This window comes from Centropristis striata, chromosome 22 (genome assembly GCF_030273125.1).
Source record: "Centropristis striata isolate RG_2023a ecotype Rhode Island chromosome 22, C.striata_1.0, whole genome shotgun sequence".
Classification (NCBI taxonomy): domain Eukaryota; kingdom Metazoa; phylum Chordata; class Actinopteri; order Perciformes; family Serranidae; genus Centropristis; species Centropristis striata.
Window position 1 is genome coordinate 19,679,398 of NC_081538.1, and position 24,826 is coordinate 19,704,223.

The window sequence follows — 24,826 nt, forward strand, 5'->3', positions numbered from 1 at the left end:
TGTTCAACCAACATCCCTGAGATGCACAACATCCTGTGTTTACACATATTTACCATATGATGACAACCGACTGATAAAGGTCATTTTAGTGATTCAACCAGCACTGGTTGAACTAAAACAACGATTACCCACTACTGTAACAAAATGGAGGAAACATTGGACAGTTTTTATGCATGGTTATTGTAATAAATAAAATCAAAACAAAGTGTTATTGTATATGGGGTTTTTTAATGTTCTTTACACAAATAGTCAGGCTACAAGTATCAATTCTTTCATGATAAGAATGTCATCAGTTAGTTTAATATACATCTATTGATGCACTTAGACACATCATCAGTGATGGAACCTGGGGTCATTGGGTGTTTCGGGTCTCGCAACATCATACACCCTCACCCAGGCGACCCAGCCGGGATTGATCAAGTCCCAACTTGTGTCTAAGTAGCATGTACCCACGGATCACCCCTTTTGATCCACAGCCATCTAGAGGCCTTCTCAGCTGCCTCTGTGGTGGTCTTGATGGCCTTTCTCTGGCATGCACCTGCGATTCCAAACATGCTGTATGCTTTACAGAGAGATCGCGCTGCAAAGCCTCTACAGCCCACCTCTAGTAGCACACACCGGGCATGCCACCCCCAACTGCGGCACTCCTCCACTAAGTTGGCGTACTTGGCACGCTTCCTCTTATTGGCCTCTTCCATGCGCTCTTCCCAGGGAACTGTCAGCTCCAGAAGGACCACCTGTTTTGTTGAATCTGAGAACAGAACTAGGTCTGGTCTCAAAGGTGGTCTCCACGATGTGCTCTGGGAATCTGAGCTGCTTTCCCAGGTCGGCCTTCATCTGCCAGTCCGGTGCGGTTCCAAGGAGTCCCGCTGCCCCCCTTGGCTGGGGCTTAGGCTTCTCCCCTGCTCGAATGAAAGCAATCGCCTGCCTTGCTGGTCGGAGAGGCTTGTTCTGAGTGATGCTGGTGAAGATGGTTTCTGCTATCGCCTTCAGCACCTGGTCATGGCGCCAAGTGTAGCGTCCTTCTCCCAGGGCTTTTGGGCAACAGCTGAGGATATGCTCTAGGGTTCCTCTCCTGAGGCACAAAGGACATGATGGTGCATCAACCTTGCCCCAGCAGAAGAGGTTGGATGGGCTGGGTAAGACGTCATAGACGGACGCAATCAGGAACTTGATCTGGTAAGGCTCAGCTTGCCAAAGCTCAGACCAGGAGATCTTGCGGTCCACTGCCTGTTCCCATCTCGTCCATGCGCCTTGCTGTTTCATCCCCACCATCTGGCTAGCACGCAGTTCCTCCACGCCAGCTCTCACTTCCTCTTGGACCAAACGGCGTCTGTCTGGGTACCTTAAAAGTAAATCTTTTTTACAGGTTAGGCAGGCATGCATGCATCTGGTGGCAAGCAGCAAATTCCCAGAGGTTGAAATCAGTCAGGAGATAGAGCAGGAGACAGGCAGCGTCCGCACCGCAACAGTCAGTGTCAGCACCCAGACTGATCTCAACATGGATAGAGAAGGTTGTAAGAAATGAATGAGGGATAACCAGATGGAGTGGAATTTTCTGCATTGTCTTTGATTGGGGTGGATAAGTTTTCTATCGAGATCTAACGTATAAGTATGTTTTTCCAGTGTGTAATGTGTATGATGTTCATTGATTTCCAGATTATAAGGATAGTTTTCTTGGCAATAGTACAGATGAGTGAAACATTAAATATACAGTACTGTCTTTTTACAGATTTTAATTGAATATGTGTAGAAAAATTTTTAAAAAATGAACAAATTATCACATTCTGTTTCATACAGCATCAAACCTTTTGAAAAAAAACCAGAGGAGGTTATTTGTCAATATATTAATCCTAATTGTTAAAATCTTCTTCTTAAAATAATTAAAAATGTTATTTGATATATAAATAAGTTGTAGCAAAAATATATTACACTCCTGATGTTCTAGCTTAACTGTCAAAGGGCATGTGTCAATGTCAAAGAGTCTTCCTGGCTTTACTTTTAATATCAAACCGAAGTCCTGTGGAGGTGGTTGGAAGTGAATGATTAAACAGCTGTTTTGTTACCTCTGTGTAAATGACAGGTGATGGTGAGAACAAACTGATAATGGAGTCCAGCAGCCTTGTGACCCTCAATGACCTGCTGGCTAAAGTGACCTACACCAGCACAGTCTACCATATAGACACTGGAGACCTAGGTATGAGTCTAAGTAATTGGAACTGAATTAGAAAAATATAATTTGTAAAAACTTTTTGCAGAATTAAAATGCACAAAATGATGTACAGAAGTCCTGATACAGTGAATGCAATTAATTATGCGTGTTTACTGTTCAACTAGACAAAGTGAAAAAAGTAACTCTGGAAAATGTCTGTAGTGATCTAACATTCACTGGCAGTTTAGTTTGCGCCTATTTTGTTTCTGAAATAACTAATCCATTTTTTTCTAAGAAGCATTTATGCTGTCTTTTTCTGTTTTTAGCCTCCTTCCAGTTTGAGAACCATGAAGCCATATTTCCCATTACCATCAAACAGCCTCAACTGCCAGTCCTGTATGACATGGGAACAGGTAGGACTGCCATCATCATGTTGGTCTGCAGATTAAAAATTAAGTTAAAGTGGCAATTGAACAGAATTTTTCTTTAACTTGTCACAATGACATAAACATTAATTGCACAATGCAATGGCCTTTTTTTTTGCAAAATGTAAAAGATGAGGCCTTGTGTGTGTGTATATATATATATATATATATATATATATATATATATATATATATACAAAAGGGCCTTTCTGTGTGGAGTTTGCATGTTCTCCCCGTGTCCCCAGAGGATCCCCTTACAGGGACCTCTCACAAAAACATGCATTGATCCTGGTCGCTATAGTGCCTCCCTCTGGTCGGTCGGGGCGCCTGATGGGGGGGAGAGGAACAGGTGGGAATAACGTGATCCTCCCACGCGCTACGTCCGACCGGGGAATCTCCCCCTGTCAGGTGACAAGAAGCGGCCTGCTAACTCCACATGTATCGGAGGAAGCATGTGGGCAGTTCGGGGCTCTCCCCAGACCGACAGGGACGAGGTGGCGCCCAGGATCAAGATAGGACAAACTGGGTGATGAATAAAATGGGTTACAAAATTGTGGGATAAAAATTATATTAAAAAAAATTATAATTATTGAGGTAATTATTAATGAGATTTACATTTACATTTAGTCATTTAGCGTCTGCTAAATGACTAAATGTAAATGTAAATTGATAGTTTATAACTTTATGAGACTGATTAAGGGGAACTGGCTGTCTTTTCTCTGTTGTACAGAGTGGTGCCCCATCTAGAGGTGACTTTGAATAAATCAAGTCATATCAATTATTATAATTAATTATTATTTATAACAATTGGCCATTTAACATTTGCATTGAGTAATGTATCTTCATGCCTGCAGTGTCTTGCTACTTATTATGTAATATGCATGTATGTAAACGTGTAATGTGTAGGTTTGTATGTGCACATGCAGTATGTATATGCGTGGGTAGATATATACGTGTATTCTATTCTTGGATAGGGAAATGTCACACACATTTGCAATCATGTCTGGTCATAGCCACTCTCAAGGTGATTTTGTTCTGTTATGAGAATTGCCTGTTTATTGTTGTCAATGGCAATAAAAATTGTCCTGACACTTCACAATTCATCCATATTGTCTTATCTCTTTTGTTGTAATAATAGATATCAGCTCTCACGTCACCATCACCACAAAGACGTTCCTGCGCTACACACAACTCAAAGCTTTGTTGAGTAGCATCCGGCGTTTCTATAGCAACATAAAAGTCATCATTGCAGACGACAGCTTTGAACCAGAGCACATGACTGGAGAACACATTGAACAGTACTTCATGCCTCCAGCACAGGTACACACACACACACAGACACACACACACACACACACACACACACACACACACACACACACACACAGTAACTTTATGTGATTTTAATTACACACACACACACACACATTTACATTTAGCAGACGCTTTTATCCAAAGCGACTTACAGGAAGAGTAAAAACAAACAAACAAACACACACACACACACACACACTTTGAGGTTAAAGGGCATAGTTTTAAATCTCTGAAGAATCTCATCATAGTGTACACACACCGGCAGTAGCCCCCGTGGCCCTTTCACAATTTCCCCAGAGGAAAAATTGAAGCTGCTGTGGTAAAGTTTTAGAGTAACTTACTGTGAGTAAAGCAGTGTAACCTGGGACGACACCAACAGTCAGGAACATCACGGCAGTGTTAGCCTGAGGCTGCTGTCCGCAAAGATAAGAAAGTGTTTATATATATATATTAGGGCCGGGACTCGATTAAAAAAGTTAATCTAATTAATTAGAGGCTTTGTAATTAATTAATCGAAATTAATCGCATTTTAATCGCATATAAATATTTGACCTGACAACAGTGAGAAGTCATTTTTTTCACATGGATTTTTAGTATACCATTGAATAATGACTGGATACATAAGCTTGAACAAAAATAAACAATAATTTTTTTGCTTAAGTCCAACAGACCAGTGCAATTTTTGCCATTAAGTCTAGCAATAGCATATTTAGAAATATAGTACATTTCAGAAATGTAGGTAGTCTATAGATAGGTAGACCTTCTGTAAACTATTATACTTTGGTTTTAGGGTCATAGCTTGCACACAACCATGCTCTTATCGACGCTTCCATCCATTCGTTTTTTGTAACAAAATTTCCCATCCACGGGGCCAAAGCGGTCTGGTCTCATCAGCTTCTTCCTTCATGTTCACTGTGGTTTGTTGTTTTCTGAACTCACGAACGCTAGTTGGTGCTCCAGTATAATCTGCCCACCTGAAACTCACACAAGTTTATTCCAGTTGAATACTTGAATTTAAAAAATGTGTAATTGACGTTTCCTTGTTTTCTGTATTTTTCTAATTGAAAAATGTTAAAATATGGGTAATTTTATTTGTTATTATGGTTATTAAATCACATTAAAATAATTTATTTTTTTCAGTAGAAGACTATATTGACAGTGATTTACTGTTATCAAATTAATAGTTTTGTTTACTGAGCCATATTGCCATATACAGTAACATTAAAAATCACAGTGCTTAACTGTTTTTTTGTTCTTACAGTAAACAAATCTGATCTGTAAACACAAAAAATCAGTGTTTAATTTGTTGTGTTTGTGTTTTTATTTTACAGGAAAAAAAATTGTACTATAAATACAAATCATATAGTTCTACTGTAAATAATAATTACATTAAGTCACTTGTAAATTGCTGCCAGTTGGTTACTGTAAAAATCACAGTAAATTCTTTACAGTGAATGGATCATTGATACCCATGCTGCATATAGATGGTTGATTTTTTAAATTTTTTTTTTTAAACACACTTTATTGTTTTTAAACACATTAACAATACAAAACACAGAAACAGAAGCCCTCCCCCCCACCCCCCACCCCATCCCGACAGACAGCACATGCTATACAAAGTTAGGCAGAAAATAAATAAATAAATACAGTTCTAGTTTGTCTCCAGTCCGCAATAGGCACTCATAATCGCCAGTCAGAAAACCGTCTACCCATCAACAGCAGATTTTTCAGATCTGCAGGTATATAATCAAGAAAGGGTGTCCAAACAATTAAAAACAATTCGTCCTTTCCCTTTACAGCAGCTTGTAGCCTTTCATGAGGGAGGATATCAAAGATCTCCCTGTACCAAAGGGTGACACTAGGTGGAAGGGTTTTGATCCAATTTTTTAATATACACTTTCGAGCAACGAGAAGGAGTTTATCAAGGAGCTTATGATGTGACACAGTGAGATGTAAGTCCCTAGAGGGAAGGCCTAGGAGGAAAACCCCAGGGTCTTTCTTAATTTGTATTTTAAATATCCCACTGACCACCTTTGAAATAAATGACCAAAATCTGGAGATTAGTTTACATTCCCAAAAGTAATGGAAATACGTCCCCCTTTCTAAGTTGCACTTGGTACACAGAGGAGATATGGAGTGGTCAATTTTGTTTAAAATAACAGGAGTAATATGCAGCCTGTGAAGTATCTTGTACTGAGTTTCTCTCAGCTGGTTACAAGTAGATGTGGACCTTATCAGGCGTATAGTTGCCAGCCAATCATCTTCAATATATTCATTGTTCAAGTCTTTTTCCCATCTATAAGAGATGTCTGGTAAATGGTATGTAACGGAAGAACCCAGAAGTGAGTAAAATGATGCTATAAGATGTCCTCTGTCCTTGCGCTCCAGGAGAAATCTTTCAGCATCACTGTAAGGGGTGTTAGTAGAGAAAGAGGTGGTCAGTGAAGACACAAAATGTCTAATCTGTAAATACCCAAAAAAATGGTGCCTGGGAATATTAAATGTTTCCTGTAATTGCTGGAAGGACAGTATAGTATGGCCTCTCAATAAATCGCCAATTACATGAATTCCCTTGTCTCTCCAAGAGAGGAACGTGGGTGAGCTGACACCTGCAGGAAAGTCAGGATTTTGGGTTATGGGGGACAATGAGGACTTAACAATTTTTTCTTCCAAGATATTTAGATATATCGTGCCATATCCTGACGCTGTTGTAAATAATAAGATTGCGTTTTACTTCTGGATTTATCTTCTTTGCCTCACATGTGATTAAGCTCCATGGGGAATAAGGGTGGCAGGCCCAGGAATCAATACAGTGCTTTCTCTCAACATACGAATGTAACCAAACCCAGAAGTGGCGCGCATGACAAGCCCAGTTATAAAACAACATATTAGGCATAGAAAGCCCACCCATGTCTGTAGACAATTGTAATATCTTAAGCCTCTGTCTAGGTTTTCTGCCTTGCCAAATAAATTTGGAAAATGCCTTCTCTAAGTCTAGGATGATTTTCCTTGATAAATATAACGGGAGCATTTGCAAAGGGTATAAGAGTCGAGGGAGTACATTCATCTTAACAAGACTGATTCGACCAAATAGGGAAATGGGTAAGTTCTGCCATCGATCCAAGTCTCTTTTGACTGAAGTACAGATTGGGGCAAAATTTAATTTTCGCAGATCCCTCAAGTCTGAGGACACTTTTATCCCCAAATAAGTAAAGCCAGATCTTGACCATCTGAATGGGAAATTCTCCCAAACATCTGCAGTATTCAGGTCTCCCAGTGGCATAGCTTCAGATTTACTAAAATTAATTTTGTAACCAGATATGACACTAAACCTATTGAAAATGTCCATTATTGCAGAAATTGATGGCTGAGGGGAGGACAAAAACACAAGGATGTCGTCCGCATATAAGGCAATTTTGTGTTCCCTATGCCCCATTGTTATTCCCTTCACATCTGTATGAAGTCGAATAGTTTCAGCTAATGGTTCCAATGCTAAGGCAAAGAGGAGCGGGCTGAGAGGGCAACCCTGGCGGACACCCCTTGCTATTGGGAAGGGCTCGGAACGCCGACCATTAGTTATGACAACCGCTGTAGGTGAGTGATATATGGTTTGGATCCATTTAAGGAAGTCTCCCCCTAAGCCAAATCTCCCCAAAACATCAAACAGATAGCTCCACTCAACCCTATCGAAGGCCTTTTCTGCATCTAGAGAAATGGCCAATGCCTTCTGTTTGCATTGTGAGGTAAATTGTATAATATTCAAGAGCCTTCTCACATTAGTGGTTGAATAGCGTCCATAAACAAAGCCCGTCTGATCTGAATTTATGAGTGTAGGAAGTAATTTCTCCAGCCGCCTGGCCAGGAGTTTTGATAGCAGTTTGCTGTCAACCGAAATCAGACTGATTGGTCTATAGGAGCCACACATGTCAGAAGGCTTATCCTTCTTCAGAATAACTGAGATATTAGCGGTGTTTAGTGTAGGGGGGAGACAGCCCCCATCAAAGGAGTCTAGGTACATGTCTGTAAGGGGACCGACGAGTTCCTGACTGAATGTTTTGTAAAATTCAGGGCCAAAACCGTCCGGTCCTGGAGCTTTACCTCCCTTAAGAGTGCGTATGGCTTGTAAGACTTCTTCTTTACTAATTGGCTTGCATAAATCTGCTTTCTGTTCGTCTGTAAGAGACGGCAACTTCATCTCATCAAGAAATTTTGCTCTAGTCTCGGAAGAAGATGTGCATTCGGAACTATAGAGGTCTTTATAAAACAGTTTCATTACTTCATTTATATCAGATGATTTGAGGCGCCTCACCCCATTTTTGTCTATGAGAGAGGGGATTACATTGGGCTCAATTTTACCACGAGCAAGACGAGCTAGCAACCGGCCTGGTTTATTGCCTGATTCAAATAGTCTATGTTTAGCAAAAAAAATTTGTGTCTCCACTTTCCTGGTTAGGAGCTGATTTAAGGCAGAGCGTGCAGCATCCAGCTGTTTCGCCAGAGAGCTGCTCTGAGATTTCTTAAATTGAGTTTCCAGATTATCAATTGTCTTCTCTAAATCCAACTGTCTTTTAAGGGCATCTTTCCTCTGTGCTGACGTAAAAGATATAATAGCTCCACGTATATATGCCTTACCAGCTTCCCACAGTGTAGAAGGACTAATATCTGGGGATTTATTTATAGAGATGAACTGCTGCCACTCAGATGTAATATACTCAACGAAGGAACGGTTACTCAGTAGGGTAGGGTCGAGCCTCCAGTGCCTGCAGGCTGGGTCCCTATAAGGAGGAGAGATAGTCACACTGATAGGGGAGTGATCAGAAAGAAATTTGGTACCAATTGTAGAGTTCAGGATTCTGCCCAAAATCGTTCTTGAAGACAGAAAGTAGTCTATCCTGGAGAAGACCTGGTGGGGGATCGAGAAGAATGTGTAGTCTCTATCTAGGGGGTGTTGCACCCTCCACACATCATATAAATCTAAATCTGTACGAAATTCACCCATTTTTGAGCTTTTCTTGGAAAGAGTAGATTGAGAGGGAGACATCAATATTCGGGTTAAGTGTACAATTAAAATCACCACCTAGAAGTAAGTATGGAGAAGAAATGCTGCCAAATCGGAAGTAAGCTGTGGAATAAAAGACGCCTCATATATTGTTGGGGCATATATACACCCAAAAACAACATGTTCTCCGTAGAGATAACCAGACAGAAGTACATAACGTCCCTGTTTATCCGATATTGTTTTATCAAGAGTAAAAGGTAGGGATCGATGTAGGAGAATTGCAACCCCTCTACTTTTGGAATTATAAGAGGAGTAGAAAACCTGGCCCACCCAGCTTCTCCTCAGTTTTATATGTTCCAGGTCTGAAAGGTGGGTTTCCTGGAGAAAGGCTATTTGGCATTTCTCTTTTTTAAGGAAGGACAAGATTTTCTGGCGTTTGATGACATGGTTAATGCCCTTCACATTAAGTGAAACAACCTTAAGGTCACTCATGTAAGACTAAGCCCTTCACATAGCTGGATATATTCTATGCGGCCACTAATGAAATATAAAGGAAAAAAGGCAGTAGCTGATCTGGTAATCAATAAAGGACTGGAGCCAAACATACATTGTAAGAATGAAAATAACATAACAAACATGGCTGTCTGAGAAAACCCCTCCCCAAATGGTGGCTCAGAACCCTGAACAAAATAGAGCCCCCCAAACGAGAAAACAAGAACAAAGAACATCCTTATACAGGTGTTAAAAGTCTTAGGGCAGGTGAGGCAGAGAGGTATCCTCCCACCTATGAGAGAAAAAACCACACCAGCCGCAGGAGTGACCACAAGTATCCCACTGCCGATGTTCGTTCTCCGCAACCCTCCCGCTCCCCAGCTATATAACTGAAGTGATGAAACAATATCCTCTAGGTAGTTAAGTGTCCCTGAGAAATAACATGGACATATTACCTATGTGCCCATAACAGAATTAAGTAAGCAAGTAAAAAACAACAACAACAATAATAATAATAATAATAATAATGATAATGATAATGATAATAATAAAAAAATAAAATAAAATAAAAAAAACGCACTGGCTGCCGCAGCAGGTGTCGACAAGGACCAAAAATGGAAATATAATTTGTAAATCAGTTACATTATGAAAAATAATCGTCCGGTACCAATCTCCGGCGGTGCCGGACTTCAGTTATATTTTCCAGTTTCTGAGATTGCTACATAAACCGTGTAAAAACACTTACAGTAATCCTTATTCCGCGCTCGGAATTAACCGTTCTTGCTCAGAAAATCCTCCGCTTCCCGTGGGCTTTTGAAGGAGCGTTCCTCCCCGTTGAAGAAAAAGTATAAGCTGGCCGGGTAGCGCATCTGGAACCGTATTCCTCTCTGGATGAGGCGTTCACATACTCCGTTGAACTGACGCCGGGCTTCCCTCACCTGGGCTGATAGGTCCTGACGGATGTAAATCTTGTCACCCTGGTAGGTGACTTCGCCTTTCTCTCGGACAGCAGCCAGGATCCGTTGCTTGTCATTGAAATTGTGCAACATGATAATAACAGGTCGGTTATAATTTTTCTTCGGCGGACCTAAGGCTCTGTGCGCCCGATCAATTTTAACTGAGCCTCGTTTGGTATCCAGCCCCAATATGTCTGGAAGCAAGGTCCCAAAAAACTTAACAGCCTGATTCCCCTCTGCACCTTCCTTGAGCCCGAGGATCCGTATATTATCTCTGCGGCTCCTATTCTCGCTGTCCTCGGCTCGGTCGGTTAACATCTTCACTCTTTGTCCAAGTTCAGCTAGCTTGTTTTCCAAAGTGGTGGTGCGGTCCTCACCATCAGAGATGCGGCTCTCAGCCTCATTTATCCGTTTTGTGTTGTCTTTGACGCGGCAGATGGTTGATTTTTAATAATATCCTGTTGTGTGGTAATTTGACTGTGAAAAGTAAACTGACAGATTCAATAAAATATATTACTTCAACCTGGAAACATAAGCTTTGAAAAAAAAAAAACAGGCATATCCAAGGGACTGATAGAATGTCTTGCTTTAATAATAGCTGTTATCACCCAGACTAAATGTCTGTCTTAAATTAACTGTTATTTTTCCAACAACTCATTACTGCAGTGCAATAATTAACAATAAATCAATAAATACCCCTGTTGCACTGGTTGACCCCTATAAAGAAAACAAGGTAAAATATAGCCATGTATGTTGGTTTGGGAGTCGTTCAGGTATGAGGAAGTGTTGTACAAAATGTTCTCCTGTGTTCTTCATTAACACATCAAGTCACCAACAGTGTTTGGGAAACTACTTTGAAAGCAGAGCTTTGCAAGCTACCAATTACTTCACACTAGAAGAAGTGGAACTACAGTAAAGCTACCCGAGGGAGAAGTCTATTTGGTCAACTACTTATAACAAGTAGTTCAAACTAATTAGTAGTTCAGGACATTTTTGAGCTTATTATCAGTAGAATAGCAGAAAAAGGAATGTGACACACCATACTTCTTTAAATTACAGTAGAAAACCATATGACCATTACAAAAAATGACTCATTTTTTGGGCCAAATTATAGTTTATAGTTGCAGTAGTTTAACTACACAAAAAAGGGTTTAAAAAAAAAAAAATATATATATATATATATATATATATATATATATATATAAAAAATAATAATAATTATAATTACACTATCACTACAAAAACATGAATGCAGTTGAACTTCAGCAAGCTACTGCAAAATGTAAACTACTGGATCAATTACACTTAGTTCACTACTCCCCAACACTGGTCATTCTACTTTAAGAATGGACAAACAATCAGTCATCCCAGTTCATTAATAGAAGAAAAAAAAAAAATATGTCCATATAATATAAACAATTATTGTTTATGAAAATTCTGTTAAATAAGAAAGCTTTCAATAAATAAATAGAAATGTTACTAGAGGGGGCAGCCATCGTTCTCCAGCGGAGAACCATGGCCTCAGACTTGGTGTCAGGCTTGGGCAAAAAGGAGGACTCAGATGCAGATAGGCAGTAGAAATGACAGGCTTTATTTTACTGATTGGATTTCTAGTAGACAGAAATGATAAAACAACAAGCTATGAAATTCTAGATTGTCTGAAGACACACCAACAGCACAAAATAACACAGAAACCAAAAACACTCCCGAAGGAGGAAAATAACCTACTCTGATCTTATCAGGAAAACACTATAAAAAGTTAGAAACAAAAAAATCACTCTGAAGAGGAAAAGCACACAGGCTATGAAATTATCTTCTCTATCAATGTTACAAAATTATCAAACAGAAAACACTCCAAAAGGAGGAAACCAATGCTACAAAAATTACTCTGACTAGAAAAATAAAAAAACTTAACCAGAAAACTATGAATAATAAATCACTCTGTTTCAGAGGAAAAACAATACAGAAAATAAAACTTGACACTTAACTTGGACTCAATACAAGACTGTGAAGGGCTGGAAGCAAACGACAGGACGACGAATACTCTGGCAACATGGACAGGGGAAGACAAAGACTATATACACACACACGGGGGAGGGGAACACAGGTGGAAACAATCAGGAATCAGGGAAGACACCAGACCTGACACAGGAGGAAGGGCAAGTGACCTGAAACGAGAGGGAAGTTACTTTTCAAAATAAAACCAGAAGTTACTTTTCAAAATAAAACCGTAAATTCACAAGACAAAAAACCCAAGACAAGACATCCCTCACCGCGGTGTGACACTTGGAGGTGCTGACTCTCATCCCAGCCGCTTCACACTCGGCTGCAAACCGCCCTAATGAGTGCTGGAGGTCCCGGTCTGATGAAGCCAAAAGAACCACATCATCTGCAGAGATGCAATTCTAAGGTCACCAAGCAGAAGCCCTTCCTCCCTCCGGCTGCTGACCTGACGGAGGCCAACACCGCCAACAGGAGCACAAAAAAATGGGAATATAGTCGTGCCGATAATTTGGCAAAACTTTTACATTTAGCCCCACCATTGAATTGATTGAAACATATGTTTTCTTTAAAAGAAAACCAAAAATAAACCCTAGTAGAAACTGTAAAAACAGGCATTATCGTCCAAAAGTGATCTTTCCGACAGGCCTTGAATCTTTAATCAGTTACAAAAGTATTAGAAAAAATAACCAAAACAAAGCTTAAAATTGTGATATTTCTGCCAAAATCACTTTATCCTACATGTCTCATTTAAAACGTCGCCAAAAATAAGTTGTTTGGAATAACTAGATCCTGTTCAAAACATTACATTCTGGCTCCTCAGCGACACTGTGATGCCATGATTGATTCTGCTGAGACGAACGGTCACGTGACAAATATTCACTTAAAATCAACAGAACAGCAGGCTGTTTACACAGAGCAGAGAGGAGAGGACAGGAGAGGCTATAAGTAATGGTCATAAAAGTGAAAATAGTTCAATATATAAAGCATAGCAAGGGTCTCTTGTGGAGACACATTTTCTTTCTTCCAATATTCATGACAATATTGCAATTTTGAAAAAAAATTATCAAAGAAATTCAACTTGCATTTTTCTTTATTTTTTATGATTTATGTCTTGTTTTTGTCTTCACATTCACATGCACATATATTATGAAACCAATCACCTCCAAATCCATCATTAGATTGGATTAGATCTAGTAGAGCTGGTTGAGAGGGTGTATGTTGCGTGAGACGGCATCGTTGAAGTTATGACTTTGGCACAGACAATGTTTGCTTTGAAGTTTAACAACAACAGGTGGAAATTATCTCTCCCGACCTGTTCTGAAGGATGAGCACCGTGCTAGAAAGAGAAACTTTACAATTTAATTCCATGAATTTCTTTAATCGTATACATCCATTTATGAATTCATATATTTATTTACATTTGTGTGTAATAAATGACAGCTAAAATAACTAGAGGATTTTTTTTTATATTTCTCATTATGCCTCATAAGAGTTTCTTGGCCTGAAAAACGCAGCTAGTTTGACACACCATCAGACAACACTACCCTGCTGTTGTCATTGCTCATTTAAACGACCAGTTTAACCCCTGAATATCAGCCCTCTTTTATAGAGAACTGTGGGTGTGTGGAGATAGTTTTTCTTGTCATAAATCTGTAATAATAATAAATTAATTAATTAATTAAATTAATACAAATTGTGAACAAGCTCAATTATGTCTAATTGCAGGAATTTTAGGGTTGACGCGATTTGTTACATAGATTTGGTGTGGAATTTACCATTAATGATGTTGGGATCACATGTAAGCCAGAGATGACTGATGTTCATTTGTGTCTTCTTTGAGCTTTAAACAAAGGACACAAACCCCGCCCCTGCAGCTGTACCTACTGAGGTGTGAACAAGTTGACACATTTAATTTGTGGTTTTGTGCTGATGTTTGGTTCAACCTGTTTCTGTTCTGATGGCGCCACACAGGCTGGGTCAGGGAGTTGCCAAACGCTGCCAAGTTATGGGTATTATTTGATGACTCATGGGGTGCGTCCCATGTCGTCTATTTCGCATCCCTGCATCCCTCACTTGCGCCGTTCACTTGCGTCTTAGTCCCGCCCACCGGGGATGCATGGAGAGACGCAAGTGAGGGAAGCGAGGAGAGGAGAAACGATTTAAGACAAATGGGACGTCCTTCCCTCCGGAGCGTCACGTGAAGCGACGTCCGTTTCTAATGACGGCGGCAGCGGATCACAGCTGGATCAGCTGTCAGTCGCTTTAACAGCTGGAGACATGCACTGATGATGATAATAATAATAATAATAATAATAATAATAATAATAATAATAAGTGTTTTCTCTGTTTAACAAACACCTGCACATGAATAACAACCTCCATTGTGTATTTATACTGTGAACTGTGTCCAGCTCAGGGGCACGGGAATGCCTTTATATAATTTATTAATTATTATTTGCTGCTGTATTAGGACAACTATTAGGGCCAAGTATGAAAAAAAAATACGGACCCGGGGGAGGGGGGTAATACTGGTCCATGCCTCACTGGGTCCGTCCGGTGCCACACACATACACACACAGACACACACACACACACACACACACACACACACACACACACACTCACACAGACAGCAATATCACAAAGATTATCACATTGACCAGGGCTGGAAGTATCACTTATTTTGCACTGCACTACATTTGAAGTTGTAAACGTTGCAGAACAAACATAAAGTCACATGATAAAGACAGGATTTTAAAAAAGGCAGCTGAGCAGCTACAGTAGAGGAGAAACTTCTGGTGTGTCTGCTGCTGCTGGAGGGCAGAGCTCCACAGAGCTTCATGTTCAGAGAGGTGACATTGCAATGAGCACCTGGACTGGGGCTTAGAGTTAGTGAACTGTACGTAAATGCACAACACTGCAATAAAGATAAGGATTATGTCTATAAGGCTTATGGGTGGCATCATCGGACCTCCGCATAGTTTAAAGAGACTGCATCTACTTCATTAATCACTGTTTGAAACACCATCTGCAGAGCATGCTAAGTGACCAAAATCAGCCACAATGTTGCATGAACAGATGCATGCTGCATCTGGCTAACAAGCTTAAATGCTCGTGGTGGATCCTCCTCAAGTGACTCCTGTGTTTACTTATACTTTGTTCACACTACCCGACTGAGTCAATCGCTTTTCATACCTCTTTTAGCTAAAACCACACCCACTTCCATATGACAAAAGCCTAGATTTTGCTGTTACGCCATGGACGCTTATGCTAGCAAGCTCTATCCTTTCATTCTTCACTGGTAACGGAAAATGAGCCAAACAGCAGGCTGGTGGCCAGAGACCACACTGGGTCTGACATTAACAGTCCGTCCACCTCACTCTACGCTGCTTTGACACTTTACTTTGCTGATTAAAGTGTTTTTTCAGTTTGGTTCAGCTCATTTTGTCATCCACACCAGATGGACTAAAGGTTGTAAAAAGAAAAAAAACCAAACAAACCCAGAAATGTTCAATAAAACTTTACAGTGATGAGGCAACGAGTAATAGCCAATCACAGCACAGTCTAGAACGGTGGTACTCAACCTCTACCGAATCAGATTTATTTGATAAAAAAATACTTTTCAAGGGCCACAATTTAAAAATGTCCCTTTTCTCTGTGAAAGCATTAAGCATTTGAGCATAAGGATAGTAATGCTATGTTATTAAGAAATTAAAAGCATGAGGGATGTCATTACTGGCATTACTTCAGTAAAATAATCATTTGACCTACTTAATGATTTGCAAGTATTGATCACAAAGTCCATAACAGTATAACACACAGCACATAATGCACAGGTATGATGCACATATTATTATGTCTTTTATGCATTGTGATGTTCCTCTTTCTCTCTCCGGTCTCTCCTCTTGAAGGGAAAATTAAAACAAACTTTCAGATCTACTGTAGCCGACAATACTATTTTAGTCTCGTCAATTTTTCAGCCCTTAGCTCTCCACCTTCCGGAAAGTCTGCACTGAACCTTGGGTGTTTTATTTCGTGATGGCGCTGCAAATTTGGCCTTTTAAATTCTGAAATTATGTTTTGACGAAGTAGACAGATGCATTTCCCCGAACCAGTGGACACAGAAAAACTGACTTCCCAGTCCTCTTTAAACGTTCAATATTCATCTTCATTTTTGCGTTTCTTCTGTTCTTTAGCCATTTTAGCATGACACAAGCTAGTTTTGTCAGTGTTAGGGAGCGTTTGTCTCGCGCACCTAAAAACAGAGCACAAGGCCTGATATACATTGATTGGTTGTTCAGACCGTTAAGGGGTAGGTGCGTCATAGATTGATGTCACTTCAGAAACAGAGTGATAATTTTTTCGGAACACTGCTGAAGTTGAAGCTAGAAGCCATTATGGAGGACTTTTCAGTGCCCAGGACTCCAAGAAAGACATTGAGATACAAGAGTAGCTACAACTAGAAAATTTCCTCTGGGGAAATTCTGAAAGGGCCACGGTGGCTACTGCCGGTATGTGTACACTATGTTGAGATTCTTCAGAGATTCTTCAGAGATTTCAAACTATGCCCTTTAACCTCAAAATGTGTGTCTGTGTGTGTGTGTGTGTGTGTGTGTGTGTGTAATTAAAATCACATAAAGTTACCTGTGTGTGTGTGTGTGTGTGTGTTTGAAGCATGTGTATGCATGTGTGAGGAGTGTGCGTGCTTACGTGCATGTGTGTGTACTGTAACTATAATCACATCAAAGATCAAAGGCAATCAGATCAAAGCAATCAACAGAATTAACTGACACCTGTTAATGTTCCGAAAGAGTGACAGCAGCCAGAGGTGGACTGGAATTTCTGGCCTTGAACAGAAAGCAATTTTGGCAAAAACATAATACCTATCATTGATCCGACTTCATTTTGAGCGTCCTGAGTTCTTCCTGAACGTCTACATATGTTTTTTTTTTAAGAAAAATGAAAAAATAGCTTTGTTAGAGCGATCTAAAAAAACTTTTACATCTCCCTTTTTTTTAGAAATCTTCCTGCGTTTTTAATATGGGAGCCAATGAGGCTGTTGGTGCATGTTGGTGGCGCATCTGTGCGTCCTACGCCCAAACTATAACTCTGACAGCTTTACCAGAGGATTGTGAGGGAGAAGACAAATATTCCTACATTTTTATGTATAAATTATTTCTGTAGAGTGGAATTTACGGCCTGGAGCGCAGTTTTCAAATTTATTTTTTGACAGTTTTTTCTCTCCCTCTACACTCTGGCGATGATGTCACACACTGTGACACGAACATTCCGTGCAATACACACCCATTTTTATAATGGGTGGGTATTGCATGATAAAATGATCATGGTCATTGAACAGAGATTGATAAAAAACTATATGACCTATCAAAATGTGGATTAATACACCGATACACAAGACTTGTGTCTACAGTTTAAAGTTTAAATGGAGTCTCTAGGTGAAATTATGCTGGAGAAGTAGAAGGTTAAAAATCTCCAATTATTGTTCTTTTTCGCTCATTTTTTTTCGGCCGTCCCATTCATTTCAATGCAAAATTTTGTATTAAAATTCGTATTCTGTAGAGAAAAGTAATAGCACACCGATCCCGATCAAACCGCACGTTTTGATATATAATTTGTCCTGCAACTCTTCAAGTTGTAGGACTAGTAGCGGGACGAAATTGCGTCCGGAAGAGGAAGAAGAAAAAATCCACAGTGTAACAGTAGTGCCCCAAGCACTGGTCCCTACAGCTATTGCTGTATGGGACCAGTGCGATTGCCCCGAGGCCCTAATAACACACTTGTTTATTGTTGTAGGTCACTGTACATTGTCTGAGTTTTGTCCTCATTTCTGGCAAACCAAAGATGGTGATTGTACATGGATAAATAATAATCAGTTGTATAGCAGCATAACATGGAATTCTGTGTATATTAAAGAAAAAATAAATAAATCCCTAAATGCCTTTATTTGTTTAAAATGGATTTTAAAAAAAGTTTATAGGAGATTGAACATTTTAGTTTATGTTATTATTATATTCAATATATCGTAATGTCAAACATTTATTTTCAATATTCTATACTGTGTCCATTTATTTGAGCCTCTTTCGCTTGCATAACTGATCCGACAGGATCCCAGTGCTACAGGTATCAATATATATAGGCACGAATGTACTGTATTCTAAATTTTTTTTTTTTGCAAGCATCAGTTTAGGAGGAAACCAGGTCACTACAATGCATTTTACTCTTGACCTGAAATAAACAATATAAATAATTTTAAAAGTCTGTAAAACATGTCTCCTGCCTTAGGGCTGGTTTGCTGGCAGGAATCTGGCGGTGTCCCAGGTAACCACCAAGTACTTCCTGTGGTTAGACGATGACTTTGTGTTTACAGAGAAGACAAAGATCGAGAAGCTGGTGGAGGTGATGGAGGCGGTCCCTGAACTGGACATGGTGAGAATTAAATGGCTCAATGCAACCAGTTGCTGTTCAACAAATTATTATCTGTATCATCTTTGCATTAATTCTTTGAGCTGATGAATTTGTTTTTGTTGTTTTGTTTTATTCTGTGTAATTTACCTAGGCTACATAAGGAATAAAATATAAGTATAAAAAATATCAAATATGAATGTAAGTTAAAACGATTACAAGGATAAATAGGCATGGAAGTAATACACTGGCCCTCATTTATGAAAGGAATATGGCAGAAAAGTGGGCGTACGGTCATTTCAATACAAGGCTCGTCGTTTATCTATTTGAGCGTGAGCGGTGGTTATGATCAAACCTGACATCTGATCTCAATTTGTGAGTCTTTTAAAGTGTTTACCGTTATCTGGGTTGGGCCCCTGGAGGTGTGTCAGTGTCTCCTCCACCACCGGGTATACCCAAAATGAAAGCATTTCCATTACGGGGCTGGGGCTGGGGTCCACCTGGACTCCTCCAGTCAGCATGGTGCTGTGCATTAGGGCTCCAACCAGCATTTTGACCCTTCTTTCACCTAAACGTAGACTTAAAACCAAAGAATTGCGCTGTAAATTTTTAAATGTTTAAATAATATTAAAATCTCTCCATTTTAATAGTATTAATAGCATACATGTTATAAGCCTATAAACCATACATATCACAGGTGTATAAATTAAATATTCCAGCCTCCTCAGGAGTTTGATTATCCACTGCTACACTGATTTTTTTCGACTACATTTTATGCTACTTTTAATGCTGCCAAACAAAACCAACTGGTTCAGTTTTCACCTGGGAAACATTTCATGAATCACACATTAACCCTATCGTTAGATGATTTCTGCGCTCTGATCTGTGCTGGTCTCTACATTTGGTTGATAAATGAGGGCCATTGTGTGTATTTCATTTGTCTGCATGGATCACAGTCTTAGATTTCTGTCTGAGATCCACATCAGGGCAAAGAGTCCAGTAGCCAGACTTGTTTTTGATTGGAATAAAATATAAGATATCTTTCTCCAAAAGCACTTTTAATCCTCTTCACTTGTTTTTAACAACTATACTTCATCTGTCATTTGGAGCCTATCTAAGCATTTATTGGGCAAAAGGCAGGCACACAGCGTACTGCTAACAAGTTAATAGCCATTCTTTCATGTCTCTGATCTTCAGGTGGGTGGCACAGTACAAGGGAACCAGTTTTATTTCTCCATTCTCTATGAGGAAGGAGAAGAAATGGAAGGTGGCTGTCTGCACAGGAAATCTAAAAAGAAGTTTAGCTCACTTCCTGGTTATCCACAATGCTCTCTGACCAGTGGGGTGGTCAACTTCTTCCTAGCACGTACAGATGCAGTCCAGAAGGTGGGATTTGACCCTAAGCTCCAGAGGGTAGCACACTCAGGTAGGTCTAGATCTAGACAGAGTTAGACCTCCAAGTGGCAGTAAGTCCACACTTTTTCTTGGCTATGATACAAGCAAACATTTTTTCTAAAAGAAGCAAATGTCTCTGACTCTAGAGTTCTTCATGGATGGCCTGGGCTCCTTGCTGGTTGCCACATGTAACCACGTGTCTATTGGCCATCAGCGCAAACAAAACCAATCCAAGTACAACCACTTCAGACACCCTGCAAGGAATGACGCAGAGTTCAAACTGCGGCTTCACTTCTTTAAGAACCACCTGAAGTGCATCAAATATGGATAGAAGACCACCATAGGACACTGAGTTACATATTTCCCTGCACTTTTTAACATATGTATTTCATTTTTATCTTTCTTCTCTGGTTTTTTAATTGTTTGATCCTTTGTGATTAGTTTTGAATGAATTTGTTTTATACAGTATCACTGTATAGCCACACAAGCATAATATAAGTATTTTATTAGGCTTATCTTTGGTGAGATTTACCTAAAAACAAAATGAAGTTCATGGGAAGGCCAACTTTTACTTTTATATGGTTGTTATACATGGTTAATAGAGAAAGTTAAATAAAGAAATGACTTTTGATCATATGCTATTTTATTGGATTTTGATTTATATATAGTACTTCATTAAATTATTAGTATAAAGGTATTCTGAAAAAAAATGCATGTCCATCATCTTCTTTGTAAAGCAGGTTATAAATTAAATTTATTTGTTCCATTTCAAAGTTCTGTGGGTCATTCACATAGTCCATCCAATGTCAATCTCTGTAGATGGAGCTCAAACCTAAATATATTTTGAATAATTTAAATGTTTTTAGTGTAGTGAAGCATAATACAGGTGCCTGTCAAATTAAGTAATGGAAACACTAAGCATAAAAACATCTGCTGTATAAAGGCTGGTTAAAGATAGAAGAGGTATCTGTGCAGTTATGTACTTGTGTTATTGTGGGTGAGAATACACCATTTGTCCCTATTTTGTCATTGCAGCATTTCATATTAATCTAACCGTTTGTTTTGTTATTATTTAACCATATTCTATCCTGGGTTTGTTTCTGTTAGCAGGTAGGATTTTTTGTTGTTTTGTTTTGATTCAGTTTATTCCCCTCATACTCACCTGGTGCTCAGGATAAAGGAAGGAAGCGCCCAGCCACTTCCTCCTTTTGTACCCTGGATGACATCATCGGTGATGTCACTGGAGCAGACTAAGGAAGGAGGAGAGGCTGATTTAAAATAAGTTATTTTACAAAGTGCTGCCATGATAATTGTAACTGTAATTGTTGATATGGGAAGAATATATACTTATTAATAATAATTGATAATGTTTCCTGAGTCTCCTCCTACAATTTACACCACAACAATGCTTTACAATGTCAATCCCTGTGGGACGGATGGAGACTCTTTCTTGCTGGTGCTTAAAAATGCAAAACGAGTTAAAAGGAAGGACACTGACCTTTGCCTTTGTATAGGTAACTTGAATTCAGCCAGGCCAGACCCCAGCATTGGGGGTCTAATGTTAATGCTGGACCACCCAGACACCCTTTGATTTTGCTGGATCAGCAACTTGTTGCTGGTCAGACCCAGTGCTGGTTCTTGCCACCAGTTCGCTGTGATGGCCAATGTTCTGCCTGTGGTCTTTCCTCACTAAATTCAATTTGCTATAGCTGCTCACTAAATGATTAGTGGGCCACTGTCTTCACTGTTAAGTCTCCAGAGTGAGGCAGAGGATTTGTGGGGTGTGGTTGTCGGATAATTCTACTTGAGGTTTAGCTGTATTATTATAAGAGACTGGAAGTTAAAAAAAGCTCAAAAGCATGTCTTTTTCCACAAATCATGACCCAGTTACTCAAGACAATCCACAGACATTGTTGTGAGCAGTTCCATGTGGGATCTATACTTCAGATCAAATAGTTGGCTATAAGAAATGTAATTATTTACAGAAAACACTTAAATGAAAAGGATTTGATCAGTTATGTATAGATGTCTAGTTAAGCAATAGCCGCCACTGTGTTGTTCTGGGGAAAACTGTAAGGACATAACAGCATGGGCGTAGGTTTGCATAGGGACGGTAGGGACATGACCCTACCAACTTTTCAGGAGGCCCAAATTGTCCCTACCAACTTTTAAGCAACCTTATTTGCGTTATCTTTGAAGTGCAGTTATAAAAGTTAGTTAGATTGCCTTCCCATATTTTGCAAGGATAGAATTGACCCTATCATTATTGAGTGAATTATTTGCATTATGTTCAGAGTCACATTAACCCCTTTTTCACCAGCGTGAATGTGCCAGTCCAATTTTTTTTTCAAGTCTACGTTTCAAACTCACGTTTGATTGGCTCATTTGGCTGATGACCAAACAAACGCCTGCCCACCCCCACACACAGACACACACAGACAAACGCAGTCTGACAGACATGGCGCCTCCTCCTGCTCCTCCCCCTCCGAAGAGGAGGGATATACTTTTCTTTTTCCCTACAGCAGCAACTGTAAGTAACATCACATTAGCAAAAAGACGTCAGTGTGTCACTAATTTTACCACTGGAAGGGTCCGGGTGCCATAGTATAATTAATTTTTCTGTCAAAATGAAAATACGAAAAAAATGAAAACAGTGCCTCCTTTTCCTTTTTTCGTTTTAAACCAAAACGGATTTTGCTCTCAGCATCAGAAAACGAAAATAACTAAAAAACAAAATTAAATAACGGCCGTTATTTGGTTTTTGCAAATTCCTTTTTTCATTTTTTCGTTTCTCATTTATTGATATGACGTCAGACGTCAGACACATCGGAAGCGGGAATAACTGCTGCCCACTTCTGAAGTACTTTTACGTTGTTTATCTTATCACCATGGCAACGCGTTGTCCCTGGCAACTTGTCAGCATAGTGACGAACGGGCAGCAGCTGCAGCCACAACCTCACACACGTAAACATAATAATCATTGAAAATGAGAACTTGTGAAGTTATGGCTTCAGTGCTGATGTTTAGCCACAGGCTGGCGCAGTTATTACATGAAGAGTAGACCTGAGGGCTTTAGTACAGAGGAGGCTCAACCAGGCTCTGTGTTCATGTTCTGGCTCAATAAAACCTTTAGCCCTGTTAGAGTTCGTTTTTTTTGCAGAACAGATGAGAGGAGAGTAAAATCCTTTTGACTATTTATTTAAGACAATAATGAAAGAGTAAATGATGTACATCGACCTTCTCTGTTCAGAAATCACAGGCTGCAAAGCAGTTAGCTGTAACCACCTCCCAGAAAAGGATACCTAACTTACTTTTACACAGAGTTTTATAATATGAATGTGCGACTATCTGATTGGTCAAAAACTGTTGGGCCAGCACCATGGTTTAGACTCAGCCCGCCCATTACGTAGGCACGCAGGCTAGTCCTAGCCTCTCGGTGCTTCAGCTTCCGGTCTCTGCCCTGTGGAAGGAAAAAAGCTAACAGCACACTACTGTATCTTGTCTAGTTTTGTCAGTATCAGTCTCCACCTGGGCCCCTGGCCTTGAATTGGAGCACAAAGAATGCTTCAGTTTTTTATCTGCTTGCCCCCAAATTATGTGGCGATGTGCAAAGCGTTATCAGTATGTCCTTTCTTTCGATACTCCTTATTTCTGTGTGCTGTGCCTGGCATATAAATGTGTTTTATAAATGTGTCTAAGCAGCATTCTTGCTAAAAGTCATGATGTGATTATTGCTATTTTTTTATTAATCCCTAACAGCCCCGGTCAGAGTTAACTGGTGTTATTTTCCGGTTATTGTCCGGCTCTGAGCTTTGTGCTCTGTTCGCGTTCTCATTAAAGGAGCTGCGATCGCGAGCAAGCTTCCCCCATATTCCAGGGATGTATTATGATGCAGCTGCTGCATTGCCATGGCGATGAGATAAATAACATAAAAGTACTTCAGAAGCGATCAGCAGCACCGGCGATACCGGGCGCTGTGTATAACATGTGGTCAGATAGGCTTCCCAAACGTCAGGCTCACCCGCCGCCTATGGCTGTAATTAAATTATATGACAATGTTCTGAGTGTGCTATATAGCCTATCTAATCAAAGGGAATCTTTCAATGTCCTACGTCATTTATCTTGGAAAAAAAAGTGAACTAAACTTAAACTCTTTCATAGCGATAGCTTTCATTTATGGTGTTAGGCCTGGTATTATTATTATAATAATTAATAATCAATAATTATTATGTTAATAAATGTGAACCATGCATGTGTGTAGAAAGAGAACAGTAGCCCATACTAGTGTATGATGATACTTTTTTTTCCTTTTTTATGCTTGGTAATCAGTACTTGGTAATCAGTACTTATTACTGATTACTTATTACTATGATACCCGGGTACCATAGTATAATTCCTTTTTCTGTCCAAACGAAAATAGGAGAAAACGAAAACAGTGCCCCCTTTTCCTTTTTTTCGTTTTAAACCAAAAACGAAAAAACGGATTTTGCTATCAGCATAAACAAACGAAATAACCAAAAAACCTAAATGAAATAACGGCCATTATTTGTTTTTTGCAAATTCATTTTTCCTTTTTTCGTTTCTCATTTATTGATATGACGTCGGACACATCGGAAGCGGAAAAATAAAAGTCCCGTCAAAATAAAAGTCCCATATTAATAAGTAC

General features: G+C 39.6%; 1 protein-coding gene across 1 annotated transcript in view; it reads left to right on the plus strand.

Annotated features, from left to right (window-relative positions):
* LOC131960873 (beta-1,4 N-acetylgalactosaminyltransferase 2-like) overlaps window positions 1–21,466 on the plus strand; it is a 31,189-nt gene extending 9,723 nt beyond the window's left edge. Inside the window, exons 6-11 of the mRNA XM_059326146.1 lie at window positions 2,084–2,197; window positions 2,479–2,565; window positions 3,716–3,897; window positions 18,646–18,789; window positions 19,963–20,191; window positions 20,307–21,466. Of these exons, the coding sequence (XP_059182129.1) occupies window positions 2,084–2,197; window positions 2,479–2,565; window positions 3,716–3,897; window positions 18,646–18,789; window positions 19,963–20,191; window positions 20,307–20,491 (941 nt within the window). The 3' untranslated portion in view covers window positions 20,492–21,466. The remainder of the gene's footprint in view (window positions 1–2,083; window positions 2,198–2,478; window positions 2,566–3,715; window positions 3,898–18,645; window positions 18,790–19,962; window positions 20,192–20,306) is intronic.
* Window positions 21,467–24,826: the final 3,360 nt, after the last annotated feature.